Raw genomic sequence first — 25,903 nt, forward strand, 5'->3', positions numbered from 1 at the left:
CCTCAATTTAGTATATTTAAGGAGCACACAGGAGGGCTAAGCATGGAAGCAGATTCACCTCACCTGACTGGTAATTTGGCCCCAGGCAGAGGTGCCTCAGAATGGCAGGTGATGGTGTTGCATCACTGTGAAATTAATCTCTAATTTTCCTACCATTTTAGGGCCACAAAACCAGTAAATATTTGTTGTAAGCTAGAGCAATCACCAGAAAAATGCCCCAGGACGAAAAGGAAACTTCAGCTCCTTCCTCCAGCACAGCAGAAATCAGTGACTGTTGGTGAGAAGCCAGCACAAGGCAGCGCTACCCAGCCTATGCCTCAGCATCGTCTGCAATAAAATAAAACCAGGCAATACAGAAACTCCAAAACCACTTGTCTCAAAAACACCACATAAAAAATTCTCATCCTGAAGTGTTTATTTCTATTTAGATGTCTTTCAGTTTTGCTCAGCTCCTGCCACACACTCTGGAGCAGCAGGGAGAAAGCACTTAAACTGTCAAGCGTGGTGCGCTGTGCCACTCTCACCTCGGAGAGCCACAGGGGGCTCAGCTTGTGCCAGCCTCAACAGAAACCAACAGGGTGCCTGAGCTGGGTTTAAGGCACTGGTGGTGGCTTAGGGGGCATTTCAGCAAGATCCACTGGCTTTGCTTTGGCATCTGAAGTAAGAGTTTGCCAGGTGCATCCTCTCCCAGGGTAGTAATCATCCATAGCATTAGCAGAGTTAAACACTTCACTGTTCCAGCCCAGCACAGGTTTTAATCTATTAGTTGAAAATGAGATGCCTCCATCAATGCTGTAATAGCACACACACTCCCCTGCCTATATATATATAAAGCCTGTTCATTTTATGATCAGTACAATAGTTCTATGATAGAGAAGGCTATAATATTTTATTAATGTTAAACTTGTTCACCTGGGAATCTATACAAATCACTGTAATTTTGCCTCACTAATGTTTGTTATCAATCTTTTCTTCTCAATAAAATGAGGGCAAAATATTGCAGAAGTCCCTCTCACTGAATTTACTATTTTTATTTTCTCTTTTTTTTTATTATTTATTTTTCACCCTTCTCTCCCCCTCTTGTCTGGGCTTCTGTCCAAAGTCACAATGAGTTGAGAATAGGACGTTCAAAAAGTATTTTATAATTCTTTAATCACCTAACTTTGACATAGCCTAGTCATTTGGGCTGGAGCATTTTGATATAAACAGAACCCATGTAGCGACAGAATCAGGTCAGCAAGGCAATTAATCATCTCTGCATTTACACTCTCAGCAAAACAATACAAAAACTAAAGAATGGATAGAGAAGATGGGAGGAGGAGCACCGTAACCCAGCTCTGATGGATAAATAATTGGCTTGGCTTTGCTTCTGCAGCCACAGAGGAAAGATGCAGAGCTCCCATTTATTAATCACTTTTGCAGAACCAGCCTCCAGGAACACACAACAGAACATGGGATGCTCAGTGTCCACTGGCATCTTGCAGCAATTTCCTGTGCTTAGCTCTTCTTGCACTGATAGGGGCGTAGTATCCTAAAACAAGCAGTTTGACACCTCATATGTAAATACTGTGTAGGGCCTAAGGCTTGATAACTACAATTTTGTGCTTGTGCTTCATCTCTACAGGAGCAGCACCAGTGCAGTTGAGCACACAGAGTGGCTGTACTCCCATCATCTGCTGCCCCACACATGCATCTCTACTTTCCCCTATATGGGAAACTATTTCATCAGTGGCTTTAAAATTCCTATTAATAGTGCCCCTCTAACTATGCTGTTGATCTGTAAGCTCAGAGGAGCACATACCAACAGCTTCCACAATAGCATGAGCAGGCTGCCCAGAATGTCTTGCAAATGGTCTCCAAATAAAATCCCAGCAAAAGAAATACCGTTCTACCCTTTTCCACTCCAGAACCCTAGGGAAAGAGTTCTTGTTGCATCCAGGAGTAAACTGAGGCACAGAAGGGGTAAGGGCATGGAAATCTGAGAATCAAGGAGAATTCACTGATCTTTCTCCTGCTTGCTCACTCAGATGAGCAACACCCCAGAGACAGAATAAACTCAGCAGCACAAAGCTCATGATGAGACAGATCCAGGTAGTTCTAAACAGGGTGTAAGCAAGTCACAGGGTGATTATCCCCCCTCAATTTGTGGGTATTTTAGCACGCTCAGTGCTTCTGGAGTATAAAACCTAGAATAGACATTGAGATGGAAGGAACATGGGGTAAGAAGTTTGGGATTCAGCTGTCATGGTGCCTATCATACAACAGGTTTCCTCAGCCAAACACTTTCAGGAAAGAACTTCCCTCAGATATTATCCATCTCCTGTGCCCACAACAGACATTCACACACTGCTTGACAGGAATCAAAAAATTACCCATGAAAAGCCTCAGAGAGGCCAAAAACTCATGATTTAACTCCTGATTGCAGGACTGCCTGCTGTGACATCCAGTGGCCTGGATATCCACACATACCACACACACAGATGTGCAAACCCAAATATTTGAAGACTTGGGGAAAACTCAGAAGCCACTTTTCACCACTCCATGCAGCCATTCAGAAAGCTCAGTGAACACCACCAAACCCCTTCACTGCATTCCTCTCTTCCAGCCTCAAGGATCAAGAAACAGGCTCTCACCAGTGCCTTCCCTGCTCTGGTACTGCCAATAATAAGTTCAGTCAGCTAAGAATTACTTACATAGAGCCAGGATCAATAAAGCTATAGTGTGGCAAAGGCAGCTCAGGCAGGCTTTGCAGGGGCATAACTAAGAGTGATGGGCCGAAATTAAGCAGAAGGAAAATTCTGGCAGAATAGCGAGAGAAATTTGCTTTGCTAATGGGTCAATCAATTAGACCAAGCACACAGCTCTCAAGGGAAGCATGCAGGGAAACCTGTCACTAGGATCACTGAAAACTGGAGTGAAGGAGCTCCAAAGGTTGTCACTGCATAAGCAATTCTGCAGGATGCATTTCAGGAGCACTGCAATTCCATAAAGCCAATGGGAACTAAGCTGAAAGTGCCCGGCTCACACCACCTCCCGAGGTCCTAGCAACCCTTCCATAGCTCTCCTTCCCCTTCTCTTGTATTTAATCTTCCCATACTCTCAGAATGGCATTCATTTGAGAACTGAATTTTAGGGTCTTAATTATCTGAAATCTAGCTATCTTATCAACTAGCACTGATAGAGCAAGCTAGTGAAATAGGAATTTTTGATAAAAAGTACTCAGGTCTCTCCAACAGCTATCCAGAGAGTCAGAAATAATAATTGTCCAGTTCTTTGTAAGCTAAACTTTTACTGAGTTACCTGTTAGACCACAGCTTCTTAAAAAGATCAATATGATTAGCTGCAATCATGTGAACGTGACATAAAAGACCTTTGCTTGTTTACCAAGCAGAACAGAGGATACAAAACAATAGGACTTTTGTTTCTACTGTGCAAATACCACAGAGTGAAAATTAAGATTGCACTGTCAGAACAGCAAATGGATAAACAAGACCTTAATATAATTATGCTGAGTATGAAGGAAACATTTTTCAACAGACACATCAGAGACTTCAAGTACTCTCCAACAAATATGGTAGGGCAAACAATTTAGAACCAGCAGTATGTCAGATCTTGGTCTATCAGTGTAGGGCTACATGTTCCCCACAGCAGCACACATTTGACTCAGGAGACCATTACCTGCTCTGTTCTTGCAGTGTCATTCCTTAGCAATAGTGGGAGTTGAGCCTTGGCCTGCCAGCATGGTGCTCTCATCAAGACATCACTGAAGGAGGAGTCAGGGAAGACCACAGCTACAGGAAGAGCACAAGAATTCAACAGGCAAGAGCCCTAGAGAAACAGAGAGGGGCCCATAATGCAGCACAGTAAGTGAAAGTTGGGAGCTCAATGGGCTGTACATGTGCTAAAGTGACCTGAAAGATGGGAGAGAGGCCCCTGCTCTGGTCAGGAGTCATCAAACCATGCTTGTCCTGAAACTACTCCAGATCATGAATACTCTCCAACTCAGAGCCGTGCCTCAAAGTCAGTCTTCTGCTAATAACAGAAGCTTTTTCTTGAAGTGATAGACTTTTCCTCGTCCTATAAAGATCAAGAAGGTCAAATATCCCATTCTTTACCCAAATTTCTCAGACACACTAGCCCAGATTGACTCAAGGCGCTAGACAGGCCTATCTCCTCAGCTGCAAATTGTTTCTTAGCTATTGCCCTTGTCCTATTGATGTGACAGAACCTGCCACAGCCAAGGTACCATTTTGACATTTGAATCTTTGTCTGCTTGCCCTCTTTTAAATGGTTCACTGTATTTCTTTAAGGTACATTTTGAAACAAGGCACAATCTCCCAAACACAGACTCCAGGCTGATATAAGTTAAAAGACAAGCAGGTTGTCTAGGCACATTTTCACTGCAAACTGTGGCTGGAAATCAAAAAGGGAAGAGATTCTGCATATTCAGACCTGTGAAAAAAACAGTATCTCTATTTCTCCAATAGATGGTGCTAATAATTTCTCTCTCAGATATTCATAAATAAAAAAGGTGAGCTTCTTTTGTGGCAATGCTGCAGTGAGAGCTGTGAAATGGGGCAGAGAAAGCAAAGTGCAGAGTCCCAGCAGGACCCTGAGGGATTCCATAATAAAGATGTGAAATGAGAATTCTGGCTCACCCCAGCAGTGCTACTTGTGCTTTCTAATCTCTTTCCTGTAAGTGTTAAGTTCCTCAGACCTTTTCTAAGTCTTTTTGCAGCCCCCTTTTCCTCATGTGAGTAAGGATGAAAAGTGTGAAACTGGTAAAGGCTTTTGAGGAAAAGGGAACTGGCTTATCAAGGCAAAACAGTGGGAATAATAGCTTCCATCTTCTGTCACTCCTCTGGAATGAATACAACACCCAAGTTCTAGAAACAACAGTTGCTTAGCATTATGGTTATCAATCAACAGCATGTTTTCACAAAGGACTGTTGATGTTAAAACCATTTTCCAAATTTCTTTGTTTGCTTTTCCCCCAAATGCATAAACAAAGATCTGCTTAAATATGCCTCAAAGTGTTAGAAATCTGCATCAGGCCTTGAGAACTGGGTAATTAGGAAAGAAATTCACTTCCGTAATTGGCGCAAAAAAAAAAAACCAAGACAATAGAACTTGCAAGTAGAATAAAATTACGTTATTGAGAATAATTGCAATGTTAACAATTTCAGTTGTTTCAAGAGCTCTTAGGAAAACTATCACCTTGGCTGTGTACAACCACCTTGTTTTTAGCACACCAGAGCAGCTGCTTTTTTCCTACAACCATTATCCTACATCCTCTGCATAATTTGTCTCAATCTACATTCCCAAGTGCCTGTCCTAAAACCTTAATATTCCTGCTGTATTTTCTCACTTATGGCTTTGTCAGCCAAAAGGGTTATTCAGATGTTCCAGATCCCAAGCAGTGCTAAAGCAGATGATAAGAATGAAGGACAGGGTCAAGTAATTTTTAAGCACTATATAGTTTACTTGGCTGCACTGGTTTATGCATTAGGACTAGAAAGTAATGGAAAGCTCAGGCAGCTGGACACGGATATGGTTTTAACAGCAGAGGTGCCATGGTCTGAAATTTAATGTTTTCTTCCAGGAAAGTAAGAGCTGGAATCAGGCAGAAAACACCCCTGTGGAACACAAAGCAAATGAAAACTGCATTCAGCCAAGCACATTCTCTGCAGATGAAGCAGCGCTCATCACGGAGGGCACCCGAGCAATGTGGCCAAAGAGCCTCTTTGCAGAAAACAGCAAGGGAGCAAAAGATGAGACAAAAGTCACCCTTTGCCTGGCACTTCAGGAAGGAGAAGTCTTCAGATTCACAGACAGCAGACCTTTACTGCCCCGCATGAATGTGCTGAGCACAAATACAGCAGGGGGAAAAAAGGAAGACCAGCAGACCCAAACAGGGCACGTGCCTCCATACACGTGTGGTCCTCATAACACAGGAATTTGTATTTGCACAGCTCTGCCTGTGAGCCTCAGGAGATCTTCCCCATCTAACTTTGGATCTTAACAGGGTGTTTTAGTGCACCACAACCTCTGCAGAACCCAAGAATTGATGGATTCCATGAGAAGCAAGGAAAGGATTTTCATATTCACTCTACGATTTGAGAAACTGAATCGCCACAAGGCACAGGGATTTTCTGCTAAGCATAGGAACTCCACAGGAGAGCAGGTAACTGAGATTTCCTGAGCCCCAGCTTAGAACCACAAGCACATGAACTATCTTGCCTCACTTCTGCCTACAATACAGCTTTCTCAGAAATACATACATACATACCTGAGTACAAAATCAGATGCAAATCCCTTGCTCTACAGAACTCTGGAATTAGCATGGGGGAAGAGAAGAATACTCTTGAGCTGCAAATGAATAGAAATCAAGCTAATGTACAGCATATATTGCTGATCTCTCATGCTTGAGTTTAAGCTCTGAAATATTAACCACAGTCATTACAGAAGGCTCTCTTTTGACAGTGTGTCTTATGGTTCATTTACCAAGAGAAAATGGGTGCAATTTTAGCCAGTGTTAAAATTAATCTGCTTTTATCAGAGAAAGGAAACTAATCCCACTTTACCAGCTCTTTTGCACTGTGAGAGGAGACTAACAAATACAGAACAACTTCAATAACTAGGCTTCTTTGGAACCTGGGATTCTGTAGGTTTTCACTCATCTATGTTGATAAAAATATTCTCTGAGAGTAAGACCAACCACTTCACCCAGACAAGCACAATTCCTACAAGGCCAAGCACAGTGCTGACCCTAATCTGTCTCAAACTGGGTACCTACAAGACTTGTGATTTTTTTTTTGGGGGAAGGTCAGTTCTCAGAAGTCAATCAAATCTGTGATATCTGGGAAGAATAAAGGCAGCAGTAACAACCTAACTGTGCACTCAGTATCATCCACACACAGTGCCCAGAGTCACAGGCAAGCAGCTTTATAAATAATCTTTTCACACACGCTGAGCTCACCCAAACTTCTCTCTTAGCTCTTAAATTCCTCCTCCAGCCCTGCTTAAGGAAGAAACCAAAATTTCAACTGCTGCATGCCCCCACGCCAGAAAAGGTTTCCTGGGGAAAGAGAAAGACAGGAGAGCCATGAGGAGGCAGAGTTCCTACATAAGGTCCTACCCCTTTAGAGCAGCATTCTAACTCATACTGCCTTCAGAGACCAAGCAGATTCCTCTAGCTCCTGTCCGTCTTCTTTAGCTTACCTTTGCATTCAGAAAGTATTTTTCAGTTGTGCTGCTAAACTTTAATCACTCACTCTCTAGGTTTGAGTTCTCTATAGATTGTTTCTATTGACAGAAAATCCTAGGAGAATTATTATTTTTTATTAGTATTATTATTTCCCAGTAGTGCATACATAACAATAGCTCTCTAGATACAGCAAATAGATATAAGGAAATGAATGGAACCATAACTGCCTCATGTCTTTCATTTAAGACATACTGTGTTTTAGTCCTTTTGTTCAGAAACAAATTTAACAAGAATTTAGGAGCTGTGTGTTGGGACTGAAATAAATTAGGTGAATAGCAGGAGAGGGAAACTTGCTATGACTTCAAAGTACAATCAACACAATGATGGGACTTCATGGAATAAGAAAACTAAGACTGAATTTAATACAAATGGCTCCATTGTTATCAAAGGTTCTGTACAAGCTCTAATGATAATTCAATTGCATTGTTCATTGGGGAGAAGGTAGATGAAGATAATTTAATGTTTTATAATTAGCAAAAATATTTCATCCTGGCTACAATTTACCTTGTGTGAGGGAACAGGAGTGGTGTCACAAGCAGGCTGCAGGTAGCTGTGGCTGTGTGGACAGACCCATGTTCTGCTTAAGGACACACCAGGGCAAACACTGTTCAGGGGCAATGGATACCATCAACTGGAAAATTCTTGTCAAGATTTCTACATTGTTCCCCTCATGTTTCCCCTTTACATAATGGATGGGAATGCTGGAACATTTTGTTTCTGATAAGGCTGAGCTGAGAATGAGCACTTCTCCCACATACCTTAAAATATTGTTTTTCTATTCCAAAGTGAACACTTCCAATTTATTTAGAAAGTTAGGGGGGTGCTGAAGTGGATTAAAAATTCCAAGCCCTGCCTTGAATGAGATGGCTCCTAACTTGAGGAGAATGACAAGGAAAGCCTGGTATCCCAGCAGAAATGCAGCAGAAGATACCATCCCATGCAACTGCTATACCTTAACCTTCTGGAGTGACAGCTACCCCACCTTCACCTCCTGGCAAGGCACTGTCTGGCATTTCCTCACACACAGGTTGGTGGTACCATTTGTTCTGGGCACCAACAGGAGCGGTGCTGGTGCAACAGGTGGGCAAGGAGCAGTTGGGATGCTCTCCCATCGTTCACCAACACAAGTGGCCATCCTCAGTGCCTGCACTGCTCCAGGGACTAGATCACACTCATAACCAGAGTGAGTCAAACACATCCTCGGTGAGATTGACAAAAAGAGCGGCGGATCCAAGTGCAGATTTCCTTTCACATCTCACAACAAATCACACAGAAAATTCAGAAAGCCCTTTTGACCTCAAGGCACATATTTGAAAATCTTTCAAGTAGGACTATGAACAGCAGTGCAAGTTCTACTCTCCAGAAGGAGCTATGCACTATGAAGACAGAAGGTCTCCTGCCAAAATACTGGCTAGAAAGAAGGTACTTGTGGGTTAATGTGGGTGTTGGCAGATCTGCACAAGAAGCAAGCCAAGCTGTGTTTCACTTTCACAAGTTAAAGAAGTTGGAATGAATGGGGGAAAGGGGGGGAGGAACATTAAAAAAAAAAAAAATCTATTGGAATGGGAGAAATCACCTCTGGAAGAAGCCAAGAGTCAGCCACTGATAAGTGCTGTTGTAATTCTTGGTCATCCCAGAGACTCCCAACCCCCTTGAGATGATAACTGCAGGATATGAGGCTGCCTCTTTATGCCTTTTATAACACATCAACCCATCCAAAATCATCCCTTTGCCACCAGCTGCCAACACCAACTTAAAAAAAAGAAAACCCAACAAAGAAGCAATGCCATAGTGCAAGCTCCTGCAGGCAGGCATGCAAAAGCTTCAGATGGAAAAAAATCTGAGGATTTTAAGTGAAACATCTCACACTAGCCCAATTTAAAGAGGCAGCAAACATTATCCCACCTAAGGTAACTGCCCACTTGAGGGCTCCTCATCGTGAAGTAGAAGATACACTTTAAATGCATAAGCTAAGGTAAGGTAAACACAAATACTTCAGGTATTTATTCAGGTGTTATTTGTGGTACAAATAACCTCCTGCAAACCATGAGACTATATATGACATCCTTAGCTCAACAGAGACAGCCCACTGCACCTCTGAGCCTCAGATCCAAGCCAGGCTGGAAAGATTCTGCTGTGATTGCATTGTCAGCCACAGGAGAGCTCTTCCCATGTCTCCATGCTCAACAGGAAACAAGTGCACCACTGGGTTTCCCCACTCTGCACAGGGTGATCCCTTATCCATATTAACTTTTATCACAAAGATACAGAAGGGCCTAAAGGTTTTTGGTTTTCCTTACATCCATCCTTCTGAAAACAAAAGCTGCGTCTACAGACTTTTGTTGCCTCCAAGTATTTCACTTCTTTCTGAGCCAGAGACAGCATCTCTCCTGCTGTAAGAGCTTGTACCTCTTCAAGCAGCAAGGCAATTCCCTGCCAAATTCAAGAAGGTAAACAAAATACATCTCTTCTGGCAAAATGTCTCCACACCAATTTGTGTAATTGCCCACGTCCCTGAAGAGGGCCTTGTCCACGTGTTATAGCTCTGACTCTAAGCATTGAAATACAATTGAACCAGATGCATCAGACACAACTGACTGGCTGCTTCGTGTCAGACCTCCACAGGTGGTGGCTAAGAAAGGCGTCTCTAATTCAGAGATGCTGAGAACAAATAGCACAGTGTATGCAGGGAAAGTCATAGCATGGAAAAGTAAAGGTAAATTATTTTATCTATACCTCACCCTCCAGCAGCATCTCTGCCCACTGAGTATAAAATTTTGTCTAACAATGTTAATATCTGCCAATGTGTTTCCTTATCACCTCCTTCAAGCTTTTTTACCAAGACATAATCAGGCTTTTTTACTTTTATCGTGGTTTTTATCCTCTATGTGTCTTTTGTTACAAGCCAGTAGCTTCTACATCACTTAAGTCCAAAATCCCCAATAGAAAAAAAAACCATATTCTTTCTCAAGAAGCTCATGCTTTTCTCTTTGCATGAAATCAATCCATCTATATGCATTTAAAATAGTGAAATATTCTTTTCCTCCCTCTAGAGCCTCTTCTTAGCTAGTTCTGGAGCTTAAACCACTGTTAAAACCTATTATTCTGACTGCATTGCCCCAATGCACAAATCTTGCCTACTCTCTAGTTTTCCCCTGCCTACTCTTTCATTTCTCTAGGCCATATCCCACAAACTTAGCTTTCTAACACCATCACATTATTCTGTTCCATCAGCAACCTCCATTTGCTGCCCCATCCCTGTATTTTCCAAGGAACATCTCAGCACACCATTTTCCAGACATATCCTCCCCAGTTTTGCTAAGTCTTCTCCCATTCTGTGCTTCACATTGCCCCACAAACAGCAAGAAAGGTTTCCTACCTGGTTAGAACACATTTCTCCCCCAGCACTGGTTCTTCAGCAGTAGAAAACATTTAAGACCACAGTGGGTGTTCTTTCAGTTGAGATAACATCAGCTTTTCAAAGCTTACCAACAACCATGGCTTATCTTCTCTGCTAGCAGAAACTCTTGTCAACAAACGACTTACAGCTTCGCAAATTTTTACAAAAACCCCTCAACTTTCTACACTTATCCCTTATATCTCCTCCTGGTCATTGCTCACTTACTCCTTCCACCTGAGAAGGCAGACAGATGGGTCCCTTTCAAGGGCCTGTTAACACCCTGAGAGCTTCCCTCATCTTCCTTCCAATTGCCTTCTTCTGCTTCTCCCCATACCCTAAAATCAGTGCTCATCAGTGTATTTGTACCCATCTGTATCTTCTTCATCGTTCTTTTTTTTTTTTTTTTTCCCTTCAAAAGTTAATTGTTTAGATCACCAAAAACTTTACTAGGCTGCATGGAGCGATTGCATAATCAAGAGATCTGTAAAGCCCATGTTTCTGCTGCTCCTTATCTCCTGTTCACACATTTAAAGCAGCAGCAAACATCCTCCCTTCCTCCTCCCTGAGTGAGGCCACTGCAGTCGAGTTATGTGACTCCTACATAAAGCGCTCCAGAGCATTCCTTGGAACACTTTCCGCATCTGCCTCCCAGATCATGGCTAACTGAGACAGTTCTTTAAACCAGGAATCAAATATTTGTCTTTAAAGCATTTCAGTGCTTGAAAAAGCAACATCGTACAGCCTGTGCAATTAACAGGGAGGAGACATCTCCTTGTTCCACACTAAAACGTTGTCAGCGATTAACACCTTCAGGAGGCTCCTGCTTGAGTGGAAATTGCATACCTTGGGATCTCGGCTGTCAATCTGCTCAGCAGGGGGACGGGTCAGAATGGTGAAAAACAGCTATTTGGACTTTCAAAAATGTTTCTCTTGCAATTCATTCTCCCCTTGAGTTTCTATTCCAGTTAACAAATGGTGAAGCTGGCACACTGATTTTCCACAGAGCTATCCTCGGTAAAAGTGAAGACTGTTTCAGGAACAAAAAGCAGTATCTGATATTCAAGTTCCCTTCACCATAACTTTATAGCAGCCAATAAAGATCATCCTATGGCAAAATATTGCCAAGATTAATTTTAAAACCACCTTCCTAGCTACATTCTCCATCTGAATGTGTCAGAAGCTAACATTTCTGTTCTGAGGAATTCAGACAGGCTAATGCTTGGTTTCAGTCCCAAGAGGGAAAGGCAAGATCATTAAATTTCTCATGAGTATCAGTAAATATATTTCATCTGATAGTCAATAACACCAAAGCATTTCCTTTCTATAATGTCAGAACATTAAACATTAATTTCAAACATGTAGATAGATGTGGCTCTGGGCACTTCAGTGATTATCAGTGATAAAATCCCCACAATTGGTTCAGAAAGGAAAACATTTTAGCCTTTGAGACTACCCCTCTGACTTGGCTCCCTGCAGCACCTTCAGTGCCCAAAGAACTGCAGCAAAAATCCTTTGGTGATGCCCTCCATGCAATGAGGAGACTCAGCAAAGAGGAGGGAGATGGAAACCAAGTCTCTCCAGGGCAGAAAAATGGAGTTTTGAACACACAAGGCCCATTACCAGAAGTGAAGATCAAAGAGGACAGAAGAACAAAGAACTTTTACACTTATATATTTAGTATAGACTATTTGTCCACCATGTGCCAAAGCAGGTGAATTGGCAAGGTTTCTTGTTACAGCCTTTGGTACTACCAGAATGCAGACAATTTTGGTTGATATTTTAGTGTAGAAAATGTCACTGAAAATGACATACCTCCAAGAAATTTTCTGATTTTGACTAACTGTATTCTCTAACAGAAAATTCTTCTGACAACTTTCTTCCCCCTGACAACTTTCTTTCCCCATGTGACTCTAATATTAGTATTTAATGACTTATGTGTCTCAGTGGTGTTTTCAATTTACTGACGTCATCTGTCCTGTATAAACTCAACACAGAGGGTGAATATTTAAAACTATGTGTCATCTATCTTCTTCTGTCCTTATTGCGCTACTGCATTCATTCCCCATCCTTCATTATACCATGAATTGCTACAATGAAATATTTTCATCTCCTAGCAGCTGCTACTGCATAATGTATTTCTGGATCATCTGAGTAGCTTGTTAGGAGGAAAATTTACTAATGAGTTAAAATTTAATTTGTCTTGTGTCATCCCAGTTCAGACATCAACCACATAATGCCATATATTTAAGCAGAAGCCCAAAATTACAGACATCTTTTCTGTTCTCTGAACTCTCTCCAGCAACAATCTCCACATATGTCCTTATTTAAACAAAATGATCTCTATATAAAGGATTAAGTGCAGGTTTCCTGAGTAACATTTCATAATGAGATGCTGATTCTTTTGTACAATATTCTCTGCTCCTCATAAAATTTCTCAAAGTATTTCTTTCCCCTACTTGCTCATAAAGGATTGTTTCGTACCAAAATTCACCTTGCCAAATGCAAGATTTCTCAGAAATTACTCTTTCTGCCTGGCCTTTCAATACCTCAGTGTCAGAAAGGAATAGAGATGGATTCTTCTTCTGTTTGCCTCCAAGCAGTTCTTGGCTTAGATGAATACTGATTTGTGAGTGGAAAAGGCACAGACCCCACATTTCTCCTCAACTACTTCAACCTGAGAGGGTGCCAGATGCAATGGAGATATGGGAAGGATAGAGCAAGGAAGGCAATGAAATTTTATTTTTGTGTGTGTATTTCTCTTTCAGTCTGACAGGAACACTGGTGATCTCTTAACTCTTTTTGGAAGGACCTTTGGAAAGCAGTTTGGGGTTTGTTTTATTTCACTTTAAAGCCATCCCTCAAATGCCTCACTGATAAGCCTGCCTTAAGAACATGAATAACACTGAAGAAAATTGGTGCTGCTGTACCCAGGATAGACACTGACAGCAATTTAAAAGGGACATCACAGCCATCAAAGCACAGGCAGATAATCCAGACCACAAACATTTCCTGGAAATACTTGTTACACTTAACATCACTTTAGAAGTTCTAGGAAACATCAGAATCTCTTTGGTTAACTCTGCTTTAAGAGAAATGTGACGTTCATTTGCACTGAAGCAGTATTTCACCTCCACTGCCTGCCGTGGTGGAAACACAGGTGCAATAAAGCTGCCAAGACAGAGCTGCTTCCCAGGGAGGGCTGGAAGGGACCAACACCCAAACAGGACAGGACAGCAGCACAAAGCAATTCTACTTGGGACAAAACTAAAAGGAAAGATTGAGAAACAAGTGAGAAGTACCAGAAACATTCATTTTCTCTCTCTGAATCCACGCACAGAAACCATCAGTATGAATGTTATTTGCTTCACTGTGTCCTGTACGTGTCCATACCTTTTGTACAGACAAACTTTTACAGTGTAATGACAGCCTGCATCCTTGTGCCTGTACTTGTCCAGCTGGCAGGCAGGGAGGGATATGGCAGGTGGACGTAGCAGGACCTGAAGCTGCAGGTGTTCCCCTCTGTAAGGAGTGTTATTCCTGCTGGCTGTGCAGCCCCCTGCTGCCAACACCTGCAGGATCCCATTTAATTCCTGCAGGATTCCTGCCCAAGGATCTCGTGTTAGACAGCATCAGTGCAAGCTGCCCTGGCTCTTGGGCTGACCTGTTCACCATGACAGTTATTAGGGCTGTGTTCACCCTTCGTTAATGCAGAAGCACTTGCCTTCCCAGCCCTTCTGCACCAAGGGAAAGCATCAGCACTCACACACCTACACACAGGTGTGTGCGGCTCTCTCCTCGTGTGTTTACTGTTTATCCTTTTTTTTCAGGAATCACACTCGGAATGTGTTGCTGTCTGAGCTGTCAGTGCCTGTCACATTACAGTGACGATCTCTGCTTTCAGAAGCCAGTTCAGGTTGTTTAATCATCGCTTCCCTCCAAGCTGTCCATCACAGGGTGGTCTCCAGGCAACAGCATCAACAGACAGGGCTGTGGGTGGCTGATGAGGAGGAGGAGGAGGATGCAGCACACGTTTGCAGGGAGGAAGAACTCACGTTCCCATGGGAGAGGAAGGAATGGGAGCTGCTGAGTGTCTCTCTATCTGGTGGGATCCCAGCCTGTAGCATCATGAAAGTAACAGGGATTTCAGCGATTGCTGAACCCAGTGTTTGGGAGGGAAAACAAGATGCCAAGAGCCTGGTGCATGGCACAGGAGCGCACAGCTTGGGTCTCCTTTCCTCAGCTCTCCTAGGAGTCCATAGTCCAACTCCCTCCATCACAGGTGGGAGGGCAGGGCCCTGCCATCATGCCCTGGCCATGGCCACAGGTATCAGGCTGGGGTATCAGACAGCTGGAATCAACCACATTCACTCTTCTAGCAACTTTAAAATGAGTTATTTTGGAGTGGATGACAAGTCTCTGGAGAAGAAAGGAAGACCACATGTCATCTTACAAAAGTTGAAAATAAAATGGAAGGCAACGCCAAACTAGAAGCTTTTCATCCAGAAGATGAGCTGGAGAATATTTTCATTTATTTTTGTTTTATGTTTTTGTTTTCAAGGATACACAATTAAACAGTCATTTCTTACTGAAACACACAGATCTGCATCAAAGCATCCTTCAGTTACAATAGCCTAAATATCTACTCCTAAACTTCATCAGCTCATCTGTACTGACACAAGGTCACCAGATCCAGGCTAAGTCCAGATCTATGTAGGCCAGATCTATTCTCTTCTCATCTCTAGCCCAGGTTCTGTCACTCTCAGTATATTGAGGGGTGTGTGGAAATGCTAACACAAATGAAGTGGAGAAGGTGTAGTGCAGACCTCCCCATGCATCAATCCTCAGCCAGAGCAACATCTCAGGGAGTAATCACTCCCCAGATGTTTTCTAACATGGTGGCATTTCACCATGGACTTGTGCATTTTGAAATTAAGTTTAATGTATCTCCTGTTTCACTGGTATGTCTCTTAATAAGCTGTTTAGCCTGTCCTATTAAAACAAAACACCTATTCTAAAGTTTCAATCAAAGTAAGATCTCACTTTTATTTGCAGATAGCCATTTCCAAAATTTGATTATGATTCCAAGAATGATTAATTTAAAGATATTATCTTTCATCTGCAGGAATGTATTTTTTCTTGGAAAACTGAATTGAAAGCAATGGAAAGCAAGCTAATTGTCCATATCATGTTCTTTGGCATATAGGCTTGATTTTCAGCACAAGTATTATTTTTACACCAGAAAAATATATTTACACTTACCTGTAAGTAAATACTTAATGAGGTCCTCAAATATTCATTTGAATATTCAATGGAATTCACTTTTCCTATGTTTGTTTTCAGAGAATATTCGGTGAAAGGTACTGGCACCATTTTTGGCCAAGGCAGGGCACATTAAGCTGTTTCTAAAGATTTAAACTGACCCAGTGACACACACAGAAAGGGAGCACATGACCTCTTTCATCTACTGAAATTATACTTTGTAGTTAAAAGAAAAATTTTTTAGACAAAGTCCAAATGATTAAACAGCATCCATTTCCACATCAGCGAGGAATTTCTCGCTGCTTTCTAAATCAGGAACTTTATGATTACTTCACCCCCCCATAAAAAAAAAAAGTGCACCTGAGAAAATCACATATTGAGGAGGGACAATTTATAGAGATAAAAACATGCCTACATTTGTTATATAAAATATTTCCCTTGCATTATTTTCTCTACCTTAAATTTAGTGGGAGAGGTGAGAATGGGGGGGGGGGAAAAAGAGAAACATTTGAGAAAAGACATGGGATATCTCTGTTGGGTTATCTATATAGCCTGAGATTTTCTAAGGAGCTTTTCACTTCCTCCTGAAGAAGTGCATGAAAATTATCTGCAAGAGCTCATGGCACTGCTGTCCTGACATGATCACCAGCAAAGGTGATCTCAAACCTCATACAATTGGGATGTGAGCACTGACACTGGTTGGGACCTGGCGGTGTTAAGCTACCAAGAGCTTCCCATTTGTAGGTAAACAGTTTCCAGCCCAAAAGCCCAGATGAGATGAAGGGGTTATCTCTGGAGTTTTCCCAACAGGAAAAGAGAAACCACAAGGTCTGTGACTCCCTTGACCCTCCTGCCCCTGCAGAAGCAGTTCTGCCCCAAACATGGCAAGGGAGAGCGCACTGTCCTGGTCTGGGCTGCTCCTGTTGGGGATGCTTGGCATTGACATGCCCCCACAGCTGCTGAAAGAGGTGAAACTTCCCTCCTGCTTCCATCTAAATCTCCACCTGTTTCCTCAATCATTCCTTCACTCATCCCAGGTCAGGGGCACCTCAGCACAGCTGCCCTGGGCACGTCCCTGGCATGGCAGCTCCAGAGGCCAGTGTGCAGTCACAAGAGAACATCACTCCCCTGCTGAGGGACACGATGGGAGGTTAAATTAAGTTCTTACAGACCCTCTAAAAGGAAGGAATTGCATTTTAGGACATATCCTAAAATATCCTGTTCCTTCTGAAATGCTTTTCTTTTATGTTCCCCAAGGAGAGAAAGTACAGTACTAAGTAAAAGTGCTATTGTGTTACCAGCACTGAGAATTAGGGATTAAGGGCTCTTACATTAACTGTTGTTTGATTTAAGATACAGCCAAAAAAAATTCCAAGTGGCACTAAAATCATTTTACTGCATCAACTTTAATATGCATTTAAAATTCCAAAATAATTACTTTATCACCCAGTGCTGCCATTTGAATTGGAATCAAGGTCCATTTTCATTTCAGGCAGAGATGTCAATTAGAGCTGCGGGAGTCATTGATTTTTTGGTTTGCTGGCCAGGTCTAAAAAATAGTTGAGGAAAAAAAAACAAACACCTTGTGTCAGTCTTAATTTTTTTTCCTCCTTGGAAATGTAAACCTGAATGTAGCTTTGCATCTGGATGCACAGGATCCAGTACACACAGCTTTTAAGATAACAGCAGTTACCTAAATATAGGCAAAACCAGTTTGAGATGCTCTGCAATTGCCACACCTGGACATCAGGTAGGACACAGTTCCCACAGGATGCCCTTACCCTGTGAAGCAGTAACCAGAGGTAATGCCATCTCAGGTGTCATTAGATGCCTCTGTCCAGCACACCGAATCAAGTGCTAGTATCACTGGATCATTTTTAAATACAGAATATAAGAATCAAAAATCAGTTCCAAAAATGTTGCCTGATTCAAAACAAAAAAAATGTTTTATTTAAACTTTCACAATTTGGGCTTGTTGAGGGCTATTTCTCAGGAGCCTTTGAATGAAAGGAAAATCAATGTGTACCTACAAAATGCTCTGGCCAAGCTACAATAGCATTTTCCAGAGAAAGAGGTCTTTAATGGGGCAGTTTCATTCGCCTTGCTGGAGCTCTGCACAACGTGAGGGTTGTATGCACTCTGACGTAGCACAACCAGAGGATGTGAGATTGTCCAAGGCCAATGCTGACCTTGCAGCCCTTCATATGTACAGCTGTGTCACAGCTGAGTGGGTCTCTAACCCCTCCAGAATGAATTAAGGACTTCTGACCTCCTTGCTTCCCCCTATGGACTGACTTCACCATGGCCTCCAGGTTAGGGAAATACAAACGTCTTATCTGAAGCCAGGAGGAAAGGGAGAAACCCATTTTCTATTATAAAGTACTGTATTAAGAAGATTGAAAGCTATAACCCGATTGCTTTACACAGTTTATAGCCTCTCGATATTGCATGAATGCCAGTTGCAACTGTCAGAGCTCTTCCATTATTCTCCTTAATCTCCCCTTGTGATGGGATTTGCATATCCCACCTGCCAGTGGCAGGAGCTCCTCACCGTCTCCCAAACTCTTTCACAGAGACCAGCATCACACAATGACAAGCCTTTCTTCTACTCCTCACAGATTCTCTTTCACTTACTGCTTTCTCTCAGAGCACGGCTCTTCTTATTAACAATTTCTCATGTATCCTATTTCATATTCTGTATATGAAAAGCCTCTGTTTTATCCAGTCAAGAAATATATCTAAAGATGGACTGCAACACGGAAGAAAGAAATACTATGGCTGTTGAGTCATTTTTTTGAAAAATCAAACACACACACAAGAAAATAAATACCAAAAAAACCCTCAAGACCTCTGTTTAAAGGAATAAAGTCCTACTCAGTTACAGGAAATTTAGAGGAAGTTTTATATCTAGAATGGATGTGAGGTATTTTATTATCCAACATTACTAAATATAATCAAGACCAAAAAAAAATTGAAACAAGGGACTTTTAGCAGTATTTTAATTTGATTAGATTATTTTTTTTCTGGTTTGAATTCCCATTTTTGTTTCCTCACTTTTTATTTAGCCCTTCCAAAATATATTCTTAGTAGCTCTAGCAAGAGATTAGCCTGAAACAGTTTCAGCATCCAGTGCATTATACTCTTAATACTATTATATATTCTTGTAATGTGTACATAATACAGACTCCCTTTCACTGAATTATATTAATGCCAACATCCTCCTTGCAAGAATCTTTTTTGGGAGCTGTTTTCAGCACCCTAGAAATCAATCTCAGTAAGAAACTGACACTGGGGTCATTCTTCACCATGGGTCTCTCTGAGCATCTGGCTCTGGGCTCCACATCCATATTCATTACCTTAAAACTCGTCCTTTATAATGATTCAATTGCCACAGGAGGAAGGGAGCAAGGGTTTAAGCATCATACAACAAAATGCTGGTCACTCATGGGATGGTGTTGGCACCCCTGATAATTTTACTTTGGATCCACAGCTCTGCCAGCATTTGGGCAAAGTCTCCAAGTGAGATGTGAAAAAAAACGTTTTGATTATGGTCCCCCATTCTGAACTGAACAGTACACTGACAATTTAACGTACTTTGGCCATGCCTTTACTGCCTCATTTATAAAAAAGAGTGTATTTGTTATCATCTTCATTCATCAAAAGTAAAAATTCAAATTTGAGTTCCTGGAAACCTGACTCCTAGAAATTCAGAGTTCACTCTCCACAACCTGTTGTACAAGCAGACAGAGAAAGAAGAGTGCTTGCTTGATTTAGCAAACCAGAGGTTGAAAGGGAATATCATCACTGCCTGTAAAATAATTCTAGGGGGATGTAAGTGCCAGGGAGGGAAAATAACTTCAATTAAAAGGAACACACACAAACGGAAGAAAAAATTAATCTAAATTGCCCAATGGCAACATTAGAACAGAAATCAGAGAGAAGTTTCCAACAGTCAGAAGAACAAGGCTTGGAATAGCTACCCAGAAAGGAAGAAGGCAATAGCAGGGAGAAGAAGAGGAGGTGATAGACCCCCAGCTGTTTGTAGATATTTGTGGTTTGATCGGTCATGGCTGTTGGATGCAGTATTATGTGCCATTCTTGAAATTCCTCATTTACAAAGAAGGTCAGAATACTTCAGCTGAAAATCCAGCAACAGTTTATTCACAATTACTTTGTCCAGGACAAAGTGCAGTGCATTGGAAATACATAGGTGCATCATTATTCTGCCTTACCTGTGCCCAGTTTGTCCTGTCAGTAACATTAAGTAACATCTTGCAAGCAACACCTAATGCAGAATCTCATCCTGCCTAAAAGCTCTCCTCTAAGAGACCTGACTCTTTCCCTGCTGTCTGTTGTAATCACCTGACAAGAGCAATGATGACCTTGCAGGCTTCATCCTGCACTGGACCCTTCAGCTGTATTGATCTTCTGCTGTGGATGGAATATAAAACCTGGCCATGGCTGTGTTGCATCTGCTCCCAGCTCCATCTCTGTATCTCCATCAGTCTGCTGAGGATCTGCTGCTGTGGAGGACCTGGGAGAAGCTCAACTTTGTTTTTCCAACCATGTAAAATCACAGAAACTTCAACTGTTTAAAGGTATCGTTCTCACGTAAAAGCCAATCCCCAGGTATAAAGCCAAATACATGCTCAAATTCTCTGCCACACTCTTTGAGATCTACACCAACATCCAGCCCAGGAAAGAATTTTGTCCAGTGCAAGGCAAACTGCTATTTTAACGAGTTGAAACCCATGCTGCTTTCCTTCACAGCATCACATTATAGCACCAGCTGTAGAATCAAGGCACTCACTCAAAGTCCCTTACCTTTTGACCTCCTCCAATTTTTCTGCTTTTTCCCCAGAATACTTTCAAATGAATAAATAAGGCACTGATCTCACTCCAAGCCAGCTTAGGACAGAAGTCTTCATTTTTTGTAAGCTCTGAAAAGCATATGTATCCCAAAAGCTCATTATGGACATCACCTAGAGACTTGCTTCTCTCCATTAAAACCAGGTCTATTTTAGCTCCACACATAACTCTCTGCTAGCTCTTTTCCCCTAGTCAATAGCATGGTATTAAGGGAGCTGTAGAGACTCCAAACCTACAATGTCAGGATACACCACATCAGCAACACATTTGATATCTCCATGAGCTAGGAAACCTGCCAACTTCCACACTGTTGATGACATTTCTCAGTGGTGCAGAAAGGCAGGAGATCTCACTTGTGTATCTTGTAGCAGATTTGAGAAAGATTTCAGGTCATATGAACTTTTACTCCAGTTTTATAGGGGCCATTGGAAAGATGCTCAGGATGTATAAATGCAGGTAAGTGCTGCCAGGACCCATTTACAGACTCAATAGTCTAGGCTCTTATTATATTGTCAAAATTATTTCAGGCAGGGTGCTGGTTTGGGCCAGTTAACACCTTCTTGGATCATTCCCAGACATTCCTGCACTCAGTGCAACCAAAGACCCTTTTCAGCACTCACTTTTGCTGCAGCCACTCTTTGTCTTGCAGACTGAAAGAGCTCAGGATTATGGAGATGCAGGACAGCTTTGTGTGGCCTCACTTCCACTGGGGACAGAGAAAGCCTGAGCTCCACCTGTATTTTAATATAATACTGGATACACTCCTGATTTCATCCTCATCAGTCATTTGACAAGCCAGGCTCTTTACACCTATGCTCTCCTCTGGGGAACTCCTGCTGACCCCATCAGTGAAGCAAGGTACATGAGAGATTAGAGCATATATGAACTGTGTCACTACGGATGAGCAGAGCATGCTCCAAATGTCTGGATATGAATGTAGATCTAGAGAGCAAGCTGTCCAGGGAGGACCTAAAATCATTCATGGGCCAAAATAAGCACTGATCTAAAACAATTTACGTTGATGGAGTTAAACTTGGATGACTTGTATGATTATTTATTATTCTTACTGTATCTGTGGCTTAGCATGCAGCAAATTCACAGCAAAATGCCATCAGTTCCATGGTGCACAGACTCGATATAAAATCGCAGCTAAGCCTGAGAGAAGCTGCAAACACCCAGAACAACCCCATACAGAAATCAGGAGTTCTTTCAGGAGCTTTTTCTCCTCCACAGCAGCACTGCAATTACATCCACACCACTACCAAAATAAGGATACAAGGAACCACAGTGAGGCTTACAGGATAAGGTACACTACAACAGAAAATCTTAGTGGCGACAACGCTTTAATTTTCCACTTTTTCCACCTAACAAGATTTCAAATATTTTGAGCTTTATTTTTGATTTTTCCTGTTCTCACACAGATAGTGGAAACTATGATCTCTTCACAGTGCCCCTCTGCCTGGGCAAAAGGAAAAAGTTGTTTGACAGCGGCACTTACAGAGCACATAAGAATGAAAATGAGAAGAGGTGTGTTGCATCCCTGTGCCACAGCATGGAAACTCCAGCAGGAAGACAGCAGCTGCTGCTGTTGGAGTGCAGACAGGGCACTGGGGTTACACAGCATCCTCACAAGCAGCACATTGGGATCCTCTACAACCCCCATGAATGCAGAACTACATATGCTGTACCCCAAAGGAAGCGTGTCACCCCAAGCCCATCCCACTCCCAACTCCATCACTGATGGGCACCCAAAAACCTCCACACAGAGACAATGGGTTGGTGACACTTTTGGCTCTCTCCTAAGCACTGCTTCAGCTGAGCTTGGACAAGCCTGTAGTGCATCCAAGTCCTGTGGGGGCCCAGCTTCAGTGAGTGTTGTGAGGGGGCTGCAAGCACAGCACAAAACAGAACAGCACTGCCAAAGCCCCCGCAGTGGAGGGGGGAGCATATAATACACAATGCAACCTGCAGCTCTCCGGGAAGGACAGTCACAAAACATGTCCCCACAGCTCCCTGAAAACATTTGTACACCAACACACTCAGAAAGTAAATCACTCCCTGACAACACCAGCCCACACTACCACAGTGGGCAGAAACACATACACGTACCTAAACTCATATATAACAATAGATGTGTCTTGAAAAGCATACAGGTGAAACATCATTGCAGCGATAGACCAGAGAAACTACTGCCTGCTGGATGACTTTTTATATCAGAATCTTTTTTTTTAGCAAATGGGTCACTTGAAACCAGCATCAGCCTCAATTCAATTTGTATGAACAGACCTGTGTTCCTACAAGGCAGCTTCTGTTCACTCTAGACTATTTAAGAATAGTCTAGTTGAGTTGTGAAGAAAGGGAAAAGTCCTTCAAAATGGAAATGACAACTATTCCCCTGTCAATTACTTGATTAAAAACTTCCTGATGAGACCACAAAACCATGTCCCAATTAACTAGGGCTGAACCCCACAGTGAGGTGCTTATGACGTTCCCTGCAATTCTAAATTGAGTAGCTCTGTACAATCTATACCAAAAGGAATTCATAATGACTAAACTATAATTTTAAAATGTTATCAGTCTCCTAGTGCTAAAAGCTGAAAGGGAGGCCAAAGATTTCTGCCAAGCAGTCAGAAACCTGGCATTACAGCTGCAGAAACCTTAGAGGAGAGCCTGAGTCCCTGTTTCTCCTGGGAAGTTGTATGGGCAACAGTCACGTAGTGGTGGCATCCCTTCTCTCTCATTAACATTCTGCTTGGTGTCTCTAAGAGGCAAAGTTGGAGAATCTGGACAGGCAGATCCCTCCACTTCTGCTGGTCCACAAGCAGAGCTAAGTGCAGGCAGGAAGCACTCCAAGCAATTTACCCTTGCCTTCCCTGGGCCTTGGCCCTCAGCTCCAGGTATGACAGAAGCACAGGCTGGAGGGATACTGTGCCCAGGTTAACCTGGTAACTTTGATGCTGTGACTGTGGCTCCAGCCTGGAAATCAGCCGCCCACTTCTCTGGCCAGATTTGTTCTGCTCGGCTCAAGTCAGAGCGGTTCTGCTATTCCTGAGACACATGCAGGTTATGAGGAGGAAACGAGAACTCTCCTGTTTAACACCTTGGTGACAAGAGGCAAAAAGCAGCTTTATCCCTTACACAGAGACACTTCGGAGGCAAAGTCCTGTGAAGCCCTCCAGCATCTCCGCATCAGCAGGGCTTGGGGATGAGCCCTTGGGCTGACATGGGCCCCCACAGCTGGCAGGAAAAGAAGAAACAGCAGCAGCAGAGGGGCTTTCCCTGGGCATCCTTCCAGCTGAGCCTCCCGGGCTGCCCGTGAGGATATCCTGGGGAGAAGCTGGATGCGAAGGCGCATCCCCCTGAAGAGACGCTTCCCGTGGCGCCGCGGGCGGTGGCAGCGCTGCATCCCGCTCTGCTCCGGGGCGAGGGACAAGGGGGCCGGGAGGGGGATGTGCTCAGCGGGCGGGCGGGTAGCGGAAAGTTTTTCTACTCCAGAAGAATGGCCCTTTTGAAGCCCTTCTGCCCCACTGCACACTGCTAAGCGAAGCCAATCCCCGGCGCCCGGAGGCGCAAAATCCCCTTCGAAGAAGAAAAACCCAGCACCCCCCCACCCCCGATTACACACGGAGAGGGGGGAAGAAAAACAGGGGAAGAGGGGGGAAATAAGCGAAGCACGGAGGAGCCGCCCGCGGTACTCACGCTGCTGTTGTGGCCGGACCAGTGCACCATGGCCTGGTTGTGCGCCGAGTCTCCGGCCAGGGCGAAGGTGGTGCTGGCCAGCCGCAGCTCCTCCAGCCCGAAGCGGGCGGCGCCGCCGTCCCCCGGCTCCCGCCCCGCGGCGCCGCCCGGCCCCGGCCCCGGCCCCGCGGAGCCCCGGGGGCTGCGGCCCCAGCGCCGCCGCACCGAGCCCGGCCGCCCGCCCGCCCTGCGGGGACCCTGCGGGGGTCGGGCCTCGGCCGGAGCCGCCGCTGCCGCTCGGGGACGGCGCTCCCCGGCCACTTTCTGCGGCTCCCCCGTCACTCGCCGTGTCTCCCGGCCGCTGGGTTTCATCCCCGCGGGAGCGAGGGTCGCTTGCAGCCCGGCATCTTCCGCCCCGGCCTCTTGCCCTCTCTCAGCTCCCTTCTCCCCGAGGAATCTCCTTTCCTCCTTTTCTCCTCTGTCGGTCCTCAAGTGCATCAGTAATCCCTGCTGCGGCTGCTGCTGCGGCTGCACCTGGGAACGGCAGGATCTGCAAGTTATTTCTGCACCGGTAAAGCCATAAGTGAGGAGGAAAAGCCATGTCCAGTACAGGAGAGCAACGTGCCAGCCTGGGTACCAGCCAGCAACTTTTTCCATCGCTGCCGACTGCTGATGAGTGCGAGGGAGAAAGAGCAAGAAGGAGAGCGCAGGAGCCAGGGAGCTGGGCGCTGCCGGTTCAGCCGACGCGGGGTAAACACGGCGAGAACTCCACGTAAAGTTTCAGACTCTTCTGTGCTAGATGCAGCCGAGGGGTAGAGGAGATTACTTTCTTCCTACCTCTCTTTTCCCCTTCTTGTTTCCTTTTTTCTTCTTTTGCACTTTTACCTTTTGTCTCTTTCTCCCCCGCTCCCCCTCCCCTCTTTTTTCTTTCTTTTTTCTTTTTTTTTTTTTTTTTCCCCCAAAAACTGGTGTTGCTGATCAGGCTTGTGATGGAAGGCAAAGCCACAACCACACGGGGGAGGAGCTGATTTGAAACCAGAGAGAGAGGGAGAGAGAGAAGAGCAAATCCTGGCTGGTGATTTCTCCCGGCTGCCTGTGTGGAAGTCACAGCTCGCTCCTCTCCCGCTCGCTCTCTCTCTGCTCCCTCTCACTTCGCTGCTTCTGCATCACACTCCTCCCGCAGCCGCCCCGCCAGGACGCCCCGAGCCTGTGTCGTGAGTGGCTGGTTACTCACTCCCCCTCTCTCACACATACTCCAAAGACGGACTTACCCCAACTTTTAAACTCGTATCATCCGACCCCTTCCTCCCCTGTGCTTCCCATCAGTTCAAACCCCTGAAGCCTGCTCCCCAGCATACTGGCACCTCCACATATGGACTGGAAACAGATGTGCAAAGTGAAGGAACAGTTGCACGCGTGTGTGTATAGTC

General features: G+C 43.9%; 1 protein-coding gene across 2 annotated transcripts in view; it reads right to left on the reverse strand.

Annotated features, from left to right (window-relative positions):
* SORCS1 (sortilin related VPS10 domain containing receptor 1) overlaps positions 1-25,597 on the reverse strand; it is a 261,108-nt gene extending 235,511 nt beyond the window's left edge. For both annotated transcript variants that reach the window (XM_058841926.1, XM_058841925.1), the window contains exon 1: positions 24,495-25,597. In XM_058841926.1, the coding sequence (XP_058697909.1) occupies positions 24,495-25,130 (636 nt within the window). In that variant the 5' untranslated portion in view covers positions 25,131-25,597. The remainder of the gene's footprint in view (positions 1-24,494) is intronic.
* Between the last annotated feature and the right edge of the window lie 306 nt (positions 25,598-25,903).

Source organism: Poecile atricapillus, chromosome 6 (genome assembly GCF_030490865.1).
Source record: "Poecile atricapillus isolate bPoeAtr1 chromosome 6, bPoeAtr1.hap1, whole genome shotgun sequence".
Taxonomy (NCBI): Eukaryota; Metazoa; Chordata; class Aves; order Passeriformes; family Paridae; genus Poecile; species Poecile atricapillus.